The sequence below is a fragment of the Drosophila miranda genome, assembly GCF_003369915.1.
Source record: "Drosophila miranda strain MSH22 chromosome Y unlocalized genomic scaffold, D.miranda_PacBio2.1 Contig_Y3_pilon, whole genome shotgun sequence".
Lineage (NCBI taxonomy): Eukaryota > Metazoa > Arthropoda > Insecta > Diptera > Drosophilidae > Drosophila > Drosophila miranda.
In genome coordinates this window covers 8,093,247-8,110,845 of record NW_022881625.1, presented here as the reverse complement: position 1 = coordinate 8,110,845, position 17,599 = coordinate 8,093,247, and the positions used below count along the sequence as shown (strand labels likewise).

Here is a 17,599-nt window from a genome sequence, read left to right as displayed (position 1 = left end):
TTGTCAATGAAAAGACAGGAAAACGTGAGGGTTATTTGCAACCAATAGACAAGGGTGATAGGCCGTTACAAACGTATCACATTGATCACGTTGGACCAATGGAAATGACTAAAAAACAGTACAATTATATACTGGTTGTCGTTGATGGATATTCTAACTTTGTTTGGTTATATTTTACACGTAGTACAGGCGTTGAAGAGGTCGTTAAGTGTTTGGAAATTCAGGGGACTAGTTTTGGTAATCCGAACAGAATAGTGACGGATAGGGGTGCAGCGTTTATGTCCAATTTGTTTCGTGAATATTGTGAGAGAGAGAAAATACAGCATTTAATGATTGCCACAGGCGTTCCACGTGGGAATGGTCAAGTCGAAAGGATGCACAAGATAGTGGTGCCTATGTTGTCGAAATTGTGTCAGGGTAATTCCGGTAGTTGGTATAAGCATCTAGGAAAAGTACAGCAAATGATCAACAGTGTTGAGCCGCGAAGTACCAAGGTAACACCTTTCAAGATATTGACTGGGCTAGACATGCGTATAGGAATGGATCCAAAAATAAAAGAAATATTGGAAGAGTCCCTTTTCGAAGAGTTGAACAAGGACCGCGAAAAAATTAGAAAGGAAGTAGTTGAAAACATTGCACGGTTACAGCAGGAAAACAAGAAGAGTTTTGACTTAAAAAGGAAACTAGATAGACAGTATGAGGTTAATGAGCTAGTAGCTAGAAGTCGTACTCAGTATGGTACTGGATTAAAGCTAAAAGGAAAGTATCTAGGGCCGTATAAGGTGGTTAGGGTAAAGAATCATGGAAGGTACGAAGTCGAGAAGATTGGGGATACTGAGGGTCCCTATAAGACCTCTACAGTTTCAGAATATATGAAACCTTGGCTAGACCCATCCGAGGCGAATGGTCCGTCAGGACAGCCGAATGTAGGAAACGAAGGAAAGAGAGAGACACGAAGCGGTCGTGTTTTCGTCGTGTCGTCGGGATAGAGCAGTAATCGGCTCTGAGAGAGCCGATAGCAAGAGAGAGAGATCAGTCAGTTGTCAGTTCAGCCACGCATCAGACGTACACGCATATAATTATTCACAAACATACTTGTAAAACTTGGAGCTGTTATAATTTTAAGTCCAACATACTTATCAAATAAATGTTACTCGTTGCCATCAAGCAACTTAAACTACTACATACATACATACATACATATATGTATTTACATACGTGTGTGCGTTTTTCCCAATTTGCATTTGATTTTTATAGAAATTAACCAATCTTTTTTGAATCGTATTAGAAGAGAAGAGAAGAGGGGGGGAATAGAGAAGGAAAATTCGAATATTAAAGTCGGAAAGTAAGAGAGCAATGGTGGAAAAGAGCGAGACGGAAAATAAGAAGGTCTGAAATAACAGGAGAGGGCAATGAGGTAAGCTGTTAAGACTGCGGCGGCTGTTAACTCGCTGTTGATACCCTGCTAGCGCGATAATGCGGCAGTTTTGTAAAACAAAATGTCTGAAAATTGAAGAAACTTTCACGTTATTGCTTGGAATTTCACTTACCGGCGATGGGTTGTTGGTGTAGACGAAGCGCTGGCGCACCCCGTTGGGCGGCTTGGTGGGCGAGCGCAAGATGTTGATTTTGTCGTTCATCTGAGCACGCGACAAGAAGTCCTCGGCATTGAAGATCCCCACACGGGCGCCCTTCGGGCTGCTTACTTGCGAGACTGGCTCCTGCTGGGAAGTCTCGCAGTCCGATGACTGGCACTGCGCCTCCTTGGTGCTGACCTTGGGCTCAACGGACTTCGGCTCGGTGACCATTTTTTCTTCTCGCTCTTTCTTTTCGTCAAGTGAGCTCACAAAACCGGCGTTTGTGTGTGCGTGCGTGTGTTCGTGTGTGCGGCAAATGCGAAATTTTTCACTTTAAATATGTGTGAACTTACTTGAGAACACGCGCGTGCTAAATACAGTTTTAGAATATTTTGTTCGACACTTCTCACTACGACTCTGAGAGGAATTTTAATTTTTATATTTAATTTTCCACTTTACATGAGCTCCGCTCGCTGGCACAATTTTCGAAAGGATGACTGTTCGGATTTTCCCACTGAAAGTCGTCGCCTGCTCAAACCGGAATTCAAAGTGAAAAGCAGAGCTGTCTCCCGATTATAATCGGAGCGATATTCAGGGCTGCATTTCAATGTTGTATGGATGTAGATCAGATACTAATTACTGTACATTTTCGTATTATTAATGATACTCCGTGGCTTGAGTCTTGAGCTTCACAAAAAAATGGTTTACCAAATTACCAAATGGTTAAATGGTAAAATGTTTAATTCGTACACTGCTCATTTTCACCTTGTTCGATCCTTTCGGATTCCTGTAAAGAAAATTTACCAAATACAATTCGTTCACAGACTTGCATTAAGGCGCCGCACTGACGCTGATCTATCCACAAGCCTGGAAAAAAGTATTGACCCGTCATCGTTTTGGCCCAAATTAGCTTCATTCTGGATCTCTTCCATAAACTGCGTGCACTGCAACTCTCTCTTCCCTAACTCCTCTCAAATCTGATTTCCTATAGATTATTAATTGGTACTTTGTATCGTTGCCCAACTAGAAATGGATTTAAGTCAGCTTGAATGCATTTCCGTCGGCCTAATCCTATTTCACGCTTTTAGAGTCGGACAACTGAAGTTTGCCAGCATCAAAGTCAAGCAAAATCGAATTAAGCAATAGGCGCCGCTCCCAACAGCGTCAAGCAGAAGCTTTAAAGCATATTAGAAAATTGAAAAGTCAGCCAAAAGAGTTGCACTTGGCCATGTAAAAGTACTGTGCTGTGTGCTCGATGGTGGCATAAAACTGAAAGTTTCAATTTTCTGAAGTGCTCGCCTTGGCTCGAGAAGGTTGCGAAATGCCAAGTGTCAGTGCCAAAGGAGGCGGCTAAGCACGGAGGAGCCTCATCTTGGTGGGTTACTGCTGATGCAGTGTATCGCATATCTGCTTCGTCAGTTGGAATTTCTGGCATCATCTTTACACACTTGTGTCCTGGAATTTGCATGCAAAATATAATAGTGCTAGGTGCCCATTTATGTATGTACAAGCTAAGCTCTCTATAGCGGACACATGGTTCCAGTAATTCAATCCGTACTATCCATATAGTGTAAGTAGCGAATGTGTACAGCTTTTGTTAGATGTTTGGTTCTACCCAAATTGTCGGATATGTGCGGATAATGCTGGGGGGCTGTTGACAAATTAGCCAAAATTTAGAATTTGGCAGGCCCTGAAGGACGCCCGTCCGCGATTGTGGCAATGAAAATTAGCTCAGACATCGCACGGCTGGTGTGTGGGGGAGTGTTATTGTTTTGCCACCTTGTAGTCTGGATCGTAGAGAACTATTGTCGAACGGTTCAGTTCAGTAGGCAACCCTGAACTTCTTGCGAATCGATTGACAACTATATCCCCTCGCCTGCTCACATGATTGATGCTGGCTTTCACTTTTTCGGCTAGAGCGCATTGACTTCCCCTGCATTTGGCCATCGCTGCCCACGCAGCATGGTACAGCGAATATTCGCCTAAAAACTCTATCTCATTTTGCTTGTGACATATTTGAAATTTATTTTCGGTGCTGATGCTGCCACCCCGATGCTGTTGCTGTTGCTGTTGCAGCTGCATCTGCACCTCCGCCCACGCACTGCATTGACTCAGTTTGAGAGTGAAAATAAAAAAGAACAGTTGGCAAATACTGTATTTATAGAAAATGCAATATGCATGGAATCCGAATGAAATACGGAAACTCATTTGTAAAAAGCTACAATGCCTTGACCGGCTCCACCACCTCTTTTGTTGTCACTTACAGCAGCCGCAAGCGAACAAATTGGTTAACCTCCTTTTATTTTTTTCCTTTCCTTTTTTTGGTAGTACGAGCCCATATTTATGGTTCGTAAATATGAATGTGGGATTTTTGTCGAGCCATTACCAATTGGACGGCCATTTACGGCAGGCAAAGGCAGAGAGGAAGCAGAATTGTGGTCTATTTCTAGTTTGAATTGCTTGTTGATTATTTGCTTGCCACATTTTAATTAACTGGATTTCGTTTCGCAGAACGAATGTGTAACAGTAAGCTTTTGGCAGCGGGCACTGCTCTGAAATATTCTATCTATGCTCCAAGGGGATTTCATTTCCACTCGGTCGAATGCGAAATGTGGAAAAACTATTTTCGTTGACCCAAGAAAACTCATGAAAGTGTCAGTGAACTTTGGCGCAGACAAATCCGGCCGAGACGGACCCAGACGGCCAAGACCCAGACCACACAGGGTGTGGGTGTAGCTGTGGGTGTGAGGAGCATGTGACATTTTCAGAGCTGGGCCAACAAATGGGTTCAGCCTGGGTTTTGGGCAGCAAAAAATTTTGGCCTTCGCCATCCATAAATTTCCAGATCGCAACTTTGCTCTTCGGATTGCTTCGAGTTTATTGTACGTACTTTGGCCCCAGCAAATACGAGTATTTGAAGCCTTTGGCACGTACCTCTTATATCCGAAAGTTGGCCCATTGAAGAGGCCTGGACTGGCACCAGCTGTTCATTTCTGTTAGGCCGTTGCCAAGTGGATTAGCGCAAATATTTTAAATTTCTGTTGTTCGGTCCACAGACAAGAGTGCTGAGAGGCTTTACTTTGCGGCTTAATTAAACTCAATTATAATCGTGTTGACACTTTTGTTATTCTGTATTCTGTAGTTGTTGGGGCGAAAACAAATTAAAACTTCAAACTTGATAAATGCCGAGTGCGAACAAAACTTCTGCTCCATTATGGATTGTTTTACCTGAAGATTAGTTGGGAATCTCGATTGCAATTACTCCAACGAATCTCATTGCCGGAGAGTGGTCCAACCACAGGAAATTTAATTGCTTTCGAGTGGGTTTCAATTACGCAAATTGCATTAGACATCACCACGCACGGATTCCCAATGAATCCAAACATATAGTACTCTTAGCTGTATATTATTTATGAATCGGATCAAGCTATCGGCCTTGCCCCAATCGGTGTAGGAATTTCCTCTTGCTGCATCGCAAAACATCACCAAATGTCAGAAAAGGGGTCCATTCTTTATCCTCCAAGGCTGCCGCACTTTGACCTGCCTGCTCTACTCAGGTGGAGGCTGGTCTGATTGATTTGATTGCTGTCACCGACTGGGATGACAATCCATCCAATTCAATGAGCTACTCACTTTCGCCTCGTGTTTGTCCTGGGTCTTCCAGCTGTCCTTTAAAGTCCTCGTCAGAGGTATCGCTCCCGGGCGAAATGAAAGTCGTTTACATTTTTTATCAACTTTAAGTGGAAGATTATGGAGGGCACTTCGTGCTGGTTTTCGTACAACTTACCCCTGGGAACGTTTTCATAATTTTCTACCTCCAACATTGCCATTCATTTCCCATTAAATGTGCCGTGCCCCAGGACGGCTCCCAGGACCCCCAGGGCGGCGGAAGATGTGCATTTATCCATTACCGTTGACGTTGCTGTCGACTCTCCTCTCCGCTCGAATCACCCGGTTAAAATGTAATTATCCTGCCTGGACTCGGCACTCCATGGCGTTGCATTCCACGTCTGAAATTCAGCCATGTCGAGTCGGAAATCGAGTTGACTTGCCCTATGCCCTAGGCCAAATGCATGTGGAATGAATAATTGAATATCTATAGACGTGCATGGTGCCGAAGCAGAGGGGCCTCGCATAATTGTCGGATCATTAAACGATAATGCAGGAAAATTGATGCCCGGCCTTTTTCCATTCCATTCCCCATTTTTGGGGGAAATTGAATTTCATAAACTTTCCGATGAAAAACAGGGTTGCGGGGGAGCCTCCCCAGGGAAGTTCCCAGCAGCAATTAGTGCGCTCTGTCTCGGGAGTGCCCGGCTTCGGAAGTGGCAGGAGCCCCGAGAAGCGGCAGGAACGTGGCCGAAGTCACCGACGTGCCGTGCCTTGCCGTGCCGTGCGTCAGCTGGGGAAAATCGAAACCAAAACGTTTGTTTATGCTTAGAATGCCAGCGGAATTGCTGGCAGGAGGTGGAGTGGGAGCTGGGAGGCTTGGGGGCTTGGACATCAGCAACACGGCCACGGCTGTTGTCATTTAAGTGTTCTAATCAATTCTGATTTAATTTTACGCCCAATTAAGGGTGAAAAGCTTTTGATGTTGGGCACACGGGTGCGAGCGGCAAATGGATGCAGACAAGGACTCGCAGGGGCGCAGTCACACAAGCGTGAGCATTGAATATGCCACAGACAGATATGTGGGGTCGGTCCTTTGCTCGCACGAGTCCCAGTTAGGCTCTCACACTTGAATAAAGCCATTCCAGACATCAATATTTTGATCCTTCCCTGGTTGGGCTATTTGTTCTTACCGCTGCTTCTGTATCCACGCTGTGGCTTCCGCACCCGCTCTCACTGCTCCACGCTTTCACACACTTTCCGTATGCATCTCTCTTTCTCTCTCTTTGTGTATCTCTAACAATGGAACAACTTTCTTCTTATGACAGAGACAGACGTGGCAGATAGTTCCGCCAAGACATTATCCAATAATCTTTATCAACAGCCACAGCCAGCGCTGTAGCATCCGCGCCGCGTGCCTACCTCCACCTCCAGCTCCAGGTTAAGTTTGTTGGAAACTTTAGTCTGCATGACAGTCGATCCGATATCCCTGTGCATTTGGATTTGTTTGCAGGTAACGACAAGGCTCAAGACATTTTACTAATTAAATATCAATGTACTTTTCCTTCCATTTGCCTAATTTACCGCTGTCAACAGCAAGACAAACAATATTGTAGTCCAAAAGAGTGTACACACTGGCCGCCCAGGGCTGTCACGCTACGATAAAATAAAAACAGCTGTGTCGTAAATGTGCGATTAAAAATTCAACGAAATATTTGTATCCCCGCGAAGCTTGGTTTTTGGAGATCAAAAAGGTCTTCCATATCCCGATGTCTCCGAAGATAGGGCTTATCCGAAGTCCCTTCAAAATAGAAGAGCGTAATCCGCTTTTACATTAAATCGGATTTAAATATAAACTCTATAGCGGCAGATATTCAAATTTATTTTCTTGGAAATCCTCACAGAAATTTAAATGATTAAATTCCAAGTGCTCTTAAAAATGGGAAACCGAACCAAACTGTCGTCTAGGGCCTGAAATTGTCCAACTCCTGATGGCACTTCAGGTGACGGCGTAAACGCCAAGCTCCGCCTGAGCGGGGCCAGGAGGGCCCATGGAGTGCGTAAATTTACGATACCCTCGGCCATGTATGACAGAAGGTACATAAATACTCGAACACATAAAGGCACGGGGCAGGAGGCAGTCGACATTTTCTTTCCACCAAGAAATTAGCAAAGGATGGAGGGTAGGAAACGAAACGAGCTCCATTGCTCCACCATTCTTTTGGAGGAATAAATTATTTTATTGAATGAACAGATTGTATTTTAAATTTATTATACTTCCATAGTATTGATTTTGGGGCACATGAATTTCTCTTTACATGATAGAAAATTTAGGTGTTGGAGATTGACGTAAGGCTAATCCCGGTTTTTCACACTGGGCTTAACTTTGTATTATAATTGGACATCCCATCGTATTTATGTATATATTAAGCCTATGTTTTGTGTTTGTATGGGGGTTTCTTTCATTGTCCTCCTCACAGGACAAGTGTCTTTTAATCAAATTACAATAGGGGTTAATTTAATAAACTCTCACTTTCTACCTTTCAGAGGATCTGTTCTACCTTTCATGTGTGTCCTGTGGCTGCTTTAACTGTGGCTGGCGCTGTGCCACTTGCAAATAATTCACTTTCTTTTGCCTCTTGTAAAAAGTGTGCGGTGTTTGTGATTATGGGTTACGTGTTCGAGTGTCTGTATGCTTCGGGTGTGGATGAACATTATTGGATTGCATTGAAAGAACTGGTAGCTTAGAAATAATGTATCGGCACTGGCGTTACTTTGCCTAAACGTAACGCCCAAGAGAACTAGTCCTCTGATCTACTATAATTGTTGAATACACGTTGCTTAATCAGACGCACCAACTGTGCATAATTTTGTAAATTTTTTTTTGGGAGATATTTCTTTAAATTTTTTTTTCTTGAGTTTTGCCATTTTTAAAGTCTATCAAACAAAATTTAGAACTGAACTGCGTAAAGAAACAATTTAGAAGAACTGAAAAAGCCGAAATGGAAACGAGTAGAAAAACGATGTTTCTTTTTTTGAACACCAAACGCTGGCACGGCCCTGTTCGATGCGATTCGGCTCTGATTGGTTCCGCTTCAGCTTGAGATCGGTCTGATTTGGCCAACTGATTTGGGGAAGCAGGAAAGCGCTCCCGATTTGCAATAACAACTAGTAATACACGCATATATACGGCATGATATATATGTAGGCAATGGTAAACGAAAGACAACTAGTATTCCCTGGGGTTGGTGGTGTGGTTGTGTTGCGCCCATGTCGAGCAATCGGAACCCAGATAGGACTGGGCTGAGTTCCTTCGCTGAGGTGTGTGTGTGTGGTGTGGTGTGGTGCTGGTTTTTGTACGAACATATTTGCTTTCTAACTTATTTCCCAAATTGATTTTGATATTCCTAAATTTCGGGATCCTAACTGAATCCCTCTCTCCACGTCAAGGTCCCTCAAGTGTGCTGCTGTAGGTGTCTATGTATGTGTTCCAGGTGAAATGTGTTGACATGTGTGAGTGTGTGCGTGTGGGATGGGCTACCACTGCGCCGTTTCTATCTCCGGACTACGAACGCCGCTCAGTAGACAATCAGCAGGCTGTTCTCATTGAAGCCGGCGGAGGGTCCGGCGTTGCGTACAATGAAACAGGATCCATAGAAGTGCATGCGCTTCTCATTGCGACTACAAAGGACAGAACAGAACGGAAGCTAGTAGAGCAGGATGACAGGCGAGGGGGAGGGGAGGGGGAGGTTGAGAGCATCGGTTTGACACTCACCGAACAAACAGATGCGAGGTCTTGCCCAGAGAGGCAGTGCAATGGATGCCAGGTGTGGTCAAAGTGGCCGATCCATTGCCGGGACTGGTGCGAATCAAGCACTTGTTGTCCACACGAGTGACCTTCACCAGGCCATCGGCTGCCTGGGTGATGCGAAATCCGTTTATGTCATAGATCTCAGTGCCATCCTCGGTACAGGTGTAAGCTGAATTGGCAATCACGTCATGGGCTTCAGCCATATAAGAGGGACCATGCCGCGAGTCGCTGCAAGAAGTTCGGGAATTAAATCGAAATTAGCCAAATAAGAAGCGATGCAATTGGCCGGGGGACTCACTCAGAACACTGCTAGGGTGTAGTCCTTGGTCAGATCGGTGAAAGTGTCGGTTGTGGTGCGCGTCCCGGATGTGTCCACCAGGTAGAGGAGAGCGCACCCCTCGCTGGTGAAGCTCACACCCTTGTACCACATCTTGGCATAGCGACTGTAATGGGAAGATAATTCAAAGGATTCAAAAGATGCCACGTTGGGGTAAGGGCCATTCCCACTCACACAAAGTTATTGCCCTTCATGCCGTCGTAGGTGACTATTTCGACTTTAGCGCCGCTCTGCAAGATGTGTCCATTGGGGTGGATCAAAGCCGAGTTGCTGCAGTTGCGTGATAGAGCAACTGCCACCATGCTGCGCTGATTGAGCACGCGCACCGCCTTGTCCAGAGTCATGTCAATTCTGCCCCATGCAAAGAAAGGTATTAACATTAGGGGTCGGTCTTAAAGAAGAGCCAAGGGGCTGGGGCGTCCACACTCACCGCACGCCATCGCGGAGGCGCAACTGGATGGTGCCGTTCGTCATGGCAATGGGTCCAGAGCCGGGACATGCCGGCGGTGTGTGGTTCTCGAGCTCGAAGTTGTGCAACTGTTGGAAATTCTGAGATTCAGCATACAATAGGCTAGATTTACAGAGATGCAGGAGCCCCTTACCAGGCAGTAGTTCTGCTCGTTGTCGAAGCCATAGGTGGGCGTGGCATTGTAGCGCCCTGTGAGTGCCTTGCCGTTGTGCGCCATTTTGCCAGCGTCTATTTCCTGCATATTCCCTGGCCCGTACTGGGGAGGGTTGGAAATGTGTATGCCCGGCAGTTGGACGTATGGACGGGCCGACTGACTGCCGACGGGGTAATTGGCGCACTCCTTGGAAATGCCGCTGGTGATGGTGTTGGTGCCAACGGTGGCGCTGCTAGCGAGACTGGAGCTGCTGCCGCGATCCATGTGGCCCACGGAGTCCGTGCCGGAGGACAGCGAGATGTTGCTCATGCGTTGGGACAGCTGCCCCCAGTCATGCCGACACGCAAGCTTGCTTGCTAAGGGAGGGGGGATGAGAAGGCGAGAGGTAGTAGCGGAAGTTAGATCCGGAAGGAAATGAAGAGGTGAGGAAGTGAAAGTGCCAGAAAATAATTGAATACCGGCAGGAGAGAAAACGACAGATACGAGAGAAAGTGTCAGCAGCGCAGAAATCGAATGACTTTGCAACTGTTGCTAACATTCTGTCGACATTCTGTTAACGCATGCATATACATACATACATACATATATGTATTTACATACGTGTGTGCGTTTTTCCCAATTTGCATTTGATTTTTATAGAAATTAACCAAACTATTTTGAATAGTATTAGAAGAGAAGAGAAGAGGGGGGAATAGAGAAGGAAAATTCGAATATTAAAGTCGGAAAGTAAGAGAGCAATGGTGGAAAAGAGCGAGATGGAAAATAAGGTCTGAAATAACAGGAGAGGGCAATGAGGTGATGTGGCAATGCTGCTGTTGCCGAGCTGTTAAGACTGCGGCGGCTGTTAACTCGCTGTTGATACCCTGCTAGCGCGATGATGCGGCAGTTTTGTAAAACAAAATGTCTGAAAATTGAAGAAACTTTCACGTTATTGCTTGGAATTTCATGGGTTGTTGGTGTAGACGGAGCGCTGGCGCACCCCGTTGGGCGGCTTGGTGGGCGAGCGCAAGATGTTGTTGATTTTGTCGTTAATCTGAGCACGCGACAAGAAGTCCTCGGCATTGAAGATCCCCACACAGGCGACCTTCGGGCTGCTTACTTGCGAGACCGGCTCCTGCTGGGAAGTCTCGCAGTCCGATGACTGGCACTGCGCCTCCTTGGTGCTGACCTTGGGCTCAACGGACTTCGGCTCGGTGACCATTTTGATTTGGCAACTTTTTTCTTCTCGCTCTTTCTTTTCGTCAAGTGAGTTCACAAAACCGGCGTTTGTGTGTGCGTGCGTCTGTTCGTGTGTGCGGTAAATGCGTAATTTTTCACTTTAAATATGTGTGAACTTACTTGAGAACACGCGCGTGCTAAATACAGTTTTAGAATATTTTGTTCGACACTTCTCACTACGACTCTGAGAGGAATTTTAATTTTTATACCCGATACTCAAAATGAGTATTGGGGTATATTAGATTTGTGGTAAAAGTGGATGTGTGTAACGTCCAGAAGGAATCGTTTCCGACCCCATAAAGTATATATATTCTTGATCAGCATCAATAGCCGAGTCGATTGAGCCCTGTCTGTCCGTCTGTCCGTCCCCTTCAGCGCCTAGTGCTCAAAGACTCTAAGAGCTAGAGCAACGATGTTTTGGATCCAGACTTCTGTGATATGTCACTGCTACAAAAATATTTCAAAATTTCGCCCCACCCCCTTCCGCCCACACAAAGAACGAAAATCTGTTGCATCCACAATATTGCACATTCGAGAAAACTAAAAACGCAGAATCATAGATAATGACCATATCTATCAGATTGCTGAATCTGGATCAGATCAAATCATTTTTATAGCCAATAGGAACAAATCAATTTGCAGTGGCTACGCAGCGCCCGACGTCACGCTCAGACTGATTTTCTGTCTCTCTCGCACGCACTCTTTGTCGTGTCGTTTAATATTAGCGGCGTCTGCCGGAGGAGAGCCATACTGACTTAGTATCGGGTATAACCGTAGAGTTGCGGTGTCCGCAGCAACTCACAACGTTCCCCTCGTTATATTTAATTTTCCACTTTACATGAGCTCCGCTCGCTGGCACAATTTTCAAAAGGATGACTGTTCGGATTTTCACACTGAAAGTCGTCGCCTGCTCAAACCGGAATTCAAAGTGAAAAGCAGAGCTGTCTCCCGATTCAGGGCTGCATTTCAATGTTGTATGGATGTAGATCAGATACTAATTACTGTACATTTTCGTATTATTAATGGTACTCCGTGGCTTGAGTCTTGAGCTTCACAAAAAAATGGTTTACCAAATTACCAAATGGTTAAATGGTAAAAAGTTTAATTCGTACACTGCTCATTTTCACCTTGTTCGATCCTTTCGGATTCCTGTAAAGAAAATTTACCAAATACAATTCGTTCACAGACTTGCATTAAGGCGCCGCACTGACGCTGATCTATCCACAAGCCTGGAAAAAAGTATTGACCCGTCATCGTTTTGGCCCAAAGTAACTTCATTCTGGTCATGAAAATTAATTCCAATTCCTGCTGCAATTCCTACTCCAATTCCTGCTACAGCCATTGCTGCCAATTCCTCTGCCCTTGTACCGAGATCTCTTTTAGGTGTGGCTCCACCATCTCGATCTCGCTCGGGACTTCAACTTAAAGCAGTGGTCCCTCGGAAAGCAATATTTGTTTCTCGTCTTATTCCTGAGGCTACAACGGAGGATGTTAAACAACATCTTGCCACTAAACTTAACACTTCGCCTGTTGATATAGTTGTGACTAAATTTTCATTTAAACATAAGCGCAACATATCATCATTTAAAATTCTTCTCCCTGATTCTTTTCTTTCCTGTTCTCTAGAACCGTCAATATGGCCTGAGCATACAATTGTGCATGAGTTCCTTCTCAAAGATTCGAACTCGAATCCAAGAATTACCGAACATGCTCCAAAAAACTGATGTACTATTTTTCCATGCACTATCAGAACGTTCGCAGTTTGCTGGGAAAGTTGCGTCAAATTCATACTAATAGCGCGTCCTTTGATTTCGATGCCATCGCGTTTACCGAAACCTGGCTTAACTCCTCTGTCAATGATCACGAAATTTTCATTGATAGTTACACTATTTATAGAATGGACCGCCCATCTTTTGCAGGTGGGGTTCTGATTGCAGTTAAATCTGTTTTCTCATCTGAGTTATTCCCATTCAATAACATTCATGGAATTGAATTTGTTGCAGTCAAAGTTCGTGTTGGCTCCGCATTTTTCTATTTAACCTGCTCTTACATTCCTCCCAGGTCTGATGCTGAGCTTTACTTACACCACCTTTCAGCAATTAATAATGTTGTTTCTACATTAGGGTGCAATGATCGAATTATTGTCATGGGGACTTTAACCTCCCATTTCTTTCTTGGCTGCCTTGTAATGACGCTAACCTGTTGTTTCCCAATTGCCATAATGACTTTATCAATGGGCTAACGGATATTTCCCTTGTCCAAATTAATGCCGTTAAAAACATTAGGGACAGACTTCTTGACCTCGTTTTTGTTAACGATGGTTCTCTTGCTACTGTATCTAGAGCAAGCCCAATATCTCTCCCTGAAGATCCTTACCATCCAACTTTGTTGATATCACTGGAGTGTACACAATCTGGAGGTGCTGACAGTTCCATGGCTCCTTGTCACATAAAGTGTTTTCGCAAAACAAACTTTATTGATTTAGATCTACATCTCTCGCGTGTTGATTGGTCGTTTCTTTATTCATTACCGAACATAGATGCAACTGTTAACTCGTTTTATAGTTCTATTTACTCCGCCCTTAATACGTTTGTTCCAGATATCACTGTACCTGTATCGTCCAAGCCTCCCTGGTTCTCCAAGTATTTGTCATACTTAAAAAATAATAAATCCCGGCTCTATAAAAAGTACCAGAAGTCGGGCTCCACGTTGGCCTTAGCTCTATACTCCTCCGCTCGCTCTCTGTTCCTTGCCGTCAATAGTCAGTGTTATAATCATTACCTTTCACAATGTAGTAGTAATTTTCGTAGTGATCCTAAAAAATTCTATTCGTTCGTTAATTCTAAGCGCAAGTCAAACGTTTTTCCTCCGTCCCTTCATTACCAGAACAAAACAGAAGCTTCTGCTGTTGGTATTGCAAATTTATTCGCTAACTTTTTCCAAACAACGTACTCGTCTCATATTTACAACGCATCCACTCCGTATCCGTACCAGCTACCTCAAGCTAACAGTATTTTTCTGCCCTTTTTCGAGGAAAGCGTTGTTCTTGAAGGTTTGTCATCTATGGACATATCGTTTTCTGCGGGTCCAGATAAGGTACCAAGTTGCATCTTAAAACACTGTGCCCAGTCCCTTTGCAAGCCCTTGACCTTTCTCTTCAACCTCTCCTTGGAACAGTCTTGTCTCCCAGTAATTTGGAATGAGTCCTACATCATTCCGCTTCACAAAAAAGGTTCAAGATCAAACATTGAAAACTATCGTGGTATCGCAAAGCTTTCCGCCATCCCGAAGCTTCTTGAGTTCCTGGTCACCCGGCAACTGCAACATCTTTGTTGCAGCTTGATATCTCCGTCGCAACACGGTTTTTTCAGACATCGTTCAACATCGACTAACCTTCTTGAGTTTTCTAACCTAATCCACCGTGGTTTTCAAATTGGTTTGCAGACGGATGTAGTTTTTACGGACTTCAGCAAGGCATTCGATTCTGTGAACCATGCTCTGCTTATTCAAAAGCTCTCCTTATTAGGGTTCCCAACGAATCTTCTAGATTGGATTTTGTCCTATCTCTCTAACCGTACTCAACGTGTTTTGTTTTCTAACGTGTTGTCAAATACTGTTAATGTTACTTCAGGTGTGCCACAGGGAAGTCATCTGGGCCCGCTTCTGTTTATTTTATTTGTGAACGACCTTCCTCAAGTTATAACATACTCTACTACACTAATGTATGCTGATGATGTCAAAATCTGTCTTTCTTACTCTGATTGGTATTTGCACACACGCCTTCAACTTGATCTAAGTGAACTACTATTGTGGTGTTCAACTAATCTTCTTTTTCTGAACCTTTCCAAATGCAAACTTATGACATTTTACCGTCGCGCTCCTCATTTTGTCTCATATGTTCTAGGAAATCATGTCCTTGAGCGAATTTCGAGTTCAAATGACCTCGGAGTCCTTTTTGATCATAAGATGTGTTTCAACACCCATATAGCTGCAACTGTAAATAAAGCTAAGGGTGTTTTAGCGTTCATCAAGCGTTGGTCCAAGGAGTTTGACGACCCGTACGTTACGAAACTACTGTACATCTCGTTAGTACGTCCTATATTGGAGTATTGTTCTTGTGTGTGGAGCCCGCAGTATAAAGAGCAGCAGGCTGTTATTGAATCCGTGCAAAAGCAATTTTTAATTTTTGCCCTTCGGAACTTTAACTGGGACTCGGGTAGAATCTTGCCACCCTACCGGTCTAGGCTAAATCTTATTGACCTGCCGTCGTTGCACCATCGCAGAATATGCAATGGCGTAATGTTCGTGCACAAGCTCCTTCTTGGGACTGTTGACTCCCAAACTCTCTTGGGTCAGATTGACTTGGCCGTTCCATCCAGACCTACCCGTACTTTTAGGCCTATCCGTCTACCCATATGTAGGTCTAATTATGCTGATCATGAACCTTTTAGGGTTTTATGCCATAATTATAACTCCCTCTGTCTAACCCTATCCCCTGAACTGTCTCTTAAACTAATTGCATGCAATATTTATAATCATTTAAATTTAGCTAACTTTTAACTTATCTTTTTCTGCCTTTAGTAACTAAGTACCATTATTAACAGCTAATTTGTTAATTTAATAAATAAAAAAATAAAAAATAAAAAAAAATAAAAAATGCTACGTGTGTGTTAGAGAGAGACAGGGCGAGAAAAAATGAAATTGTTTTCTTGATGCTGGCTATAATAATACTACGATCCAATTCAGGTTCCGCAGTCTTAAAGATATGGTCATTCTCTACAATTCTACGTTTTTGGTTTTCTCATATCTTCAAAATTGTGGATGCCACAGATTTTCGTCCTTTGTGGGGTCGGAAGTGGGCGGGGCGAAGTTTTGAAATATTTTTGTAGCAGTGACATATCACAGAAGTCTGGATCCAAAACATCGTTGCTCTAGCTCTTATAGTCTTTGAGCTCTAGGCGCTAATAAGGGCGGACAGACGGACAGACGGACGGACGGACGGACGGACGGACGGACGGACGGACGGACAGACGGACAGACAGAAAGGGCTCAATCGACTCGGCTATTGATGCTGATCAAGAATATATATACTTTATGGGGTCGGAAACGACTCCTTCTGGACGTTACACATATCCATTTTCACCACAAATCTAGTATACCCCAATACTCATTTTGAGTATCGGGTATAAAAAGCTATAGAGAGAGTTTTCTAAGAATCCGTCGCTAGGTGATAGGTTTCTTAAAGCATTCTTTAGGAGGTCTCGCGAAACATAACTACATTTTAGAAGCAATACATTTCCACTGCCGGGAACAGCGGATGTGGGTGATGAATTTTTCCTGACTTCTTGCTCAATGAATTTATATCTGACGTTGCAGGTCAGGAAATGAAAAAATCCCTGCTCAAACTGCATTTTATGGCACATGACGGAATTGCAAAACGCATCCGGCGACCCTTTTCCTTTTTCTAAATCAAATTTCCAACGACTGGCTAGTGATTGCCACATCCTGCTTTCAGCATTAGCGGGAGTCCCCGGAATCGAAAAGGAGATTGTGGAGATAATGTTTTTTATCCCCAATCGGCCGACTAATTATTTCGAATTAAATAAAACTCGGCGCAGAAATAAAATTACGATATGTTCTTTAATGCGTGACATCCAAATTGCAAGTGTGGCTTGCCTGCCCTTTATATTGCCGCTCCGATCACTAAGCGCAGCTTCGCTCGGCCGACGTCGGTAGGCAGACGCAAAGCGGAGATAGCGAAGAGCGAGCTGGCAGAGAGCGTTTAGCAGGGCAAGCAAGCGCAGAGCTTTAACAAACAAATGAGTGACATAGACATAAGTAACAAACAAAATAAGCGGCTGAGGGCCAAGAATTAGGTGCTATTTGGCAAGCAGCTAATCGGCTGGGTTCTGCTCCGAACATTCACCCCCCGTTGGAAGGCAAAGGCTTTCAACAGATCCATCCTGAAGGGGCAGAACCGCTATTTTTCCAACGGCCCTCTTGGAAAGGCCTTTTTGAGTGCGGATGACGGCTACTCTGATGGTTCCATCTTTTCCTGGGATGACGCTCTCAATGCGGCCAAGCGGCCACCTTAATGGTGGCAGCGTTTCCTCCTTGATCATGACGAGCGCTCCTAGCTTGATGTTTGGAGACGATGCCCGCCACTTGCTCCGCTCCTGAAGAATCGAAAGATACGCCGCGCTCCATTTTCTCCAAAACGCCTGCTTCATTTGACACAGCCACTGCCATCGACTAAGTAGGTTGACCCGGAGATGCGCCACATCTGGCTCGTCGAATGCAGCTTTCGGGGCTCCATTGAGAAAGTGGTTTGGCGTGAGCAAATCTAGATCATCGGGACTTTCTGTAATTGCATAAAGCGGACGGGAATTTAACAAAGCAGAGATTTCACAAGCCAAGGTCTGAA

The 17,599-nt window shown here is 44.4% G+C and overlaps 3 protein-coding genes across 3 annotated transcripts in view; all 3 read right to left on the bottom strand.

The window, feature by feature from the left end:
- LOC117194347 overlaps nucleotides 1–11,179 on the bottom strand; it is a 28,516-nt gene extending 17,337 nt beyond the window's left edge. The window contains exons 1-2 of the mRNA XM_033398916.1: nucleotides 11,156–11,179; nucleotides 1,551–1,805 (exon numbers count right to left, since the gene is read on the bottom strand). Coding sequence (XP_033254807.1) covers nucleotides 1,551–1,805; nucleotides 11,156–11,158 — 258 coding nt within the window. The 5' untranslated portion in view covers nucleotides 11,159–11,179. The remainder of the gene's footprint in view (nucleotides 1–1,550; nucleotides 1,806–11,155) is intronic.
- On the bottom strand, nucleotides 8,601–9,222 carry LOC117194346. The gene is made up of 2 exons (XM_033398915.1): nucleotides 8,962–9,222; nucleotides 8,601–8,867 (listed from the first exon to the last, which is right to left on the bottom strand). The coding sequence occupies exons 1-2, from the start codon at nucleotides 9,198–9,200 to the stop codon at nucleotides 8,765–8,767; spliced, it is 342 nt and encodes a 113-aa protein (XP_033254806.1). The 5' UTR covers nucleotides 9,201–9,222; the 3' UTR covers nucleotides 8,601–8,764.
- On the bottom strand, nucleotides 9,296–10,274 carry LOC117194343. The gene is made up of 4 exons (XM_033398912.1): nucleotides 9,937–10,274; nucleotides 9,765–9,871; nucleotides 9,509–9,685; nucleotides 9,296–9,440 (listed from the first exon to the last, which is right to left on the bottom strand). The coding sequence occupies exons 1-4, from the start codon at nucleotides 10,264–10,266 to the stop codon at nucleotides 9,296–9,298; spliced, it is 759 nt and encodes a 252-aa protein (XP_033254803.1). The 5' UTR covers nucleotides 10,267–10,274.
- Nucleotides 11,180–17,599: the final 6,420 nt, after the last annotated feature.

Coding starts and splice junctions, on each gene's coding strand:
- LOC117194346 (XM_033398915.1), bottom strand. CDS start 9,200: ATGGCTGAAGCCCATGACGTGATTGCCAATTCAGCTTACACCTGTACC. Junction 8,868..8,961: donor ACCTCGCATCTGTTTGTTCG/GTGAGTGTCAAA, acceptor TGTCCTTTGTAG/TCGCAATGAGAAGCGCATGC.
- LOC117194343 (XM_033398912.1), bottom strand. CDS start 10,266: ATGAGCAACATCTCGCTGTCCTCCGGCACGGACTCCGTGGGCCACATG. Junction 9,872..9,936: donor ACGAGCAGAACTACTGCCTG/GTAAGGGGCTCC, acceptor AATTTCCAACAG/TTGCACAACTTCGAGCTCGA. Junction 9,441..9,508: donor ATGAAGGGCAATAACTTTGT/GTGAGTGGGAAT, acceptor TTCCCATTACAG/TCGCTATGCCAAGATGTGGT.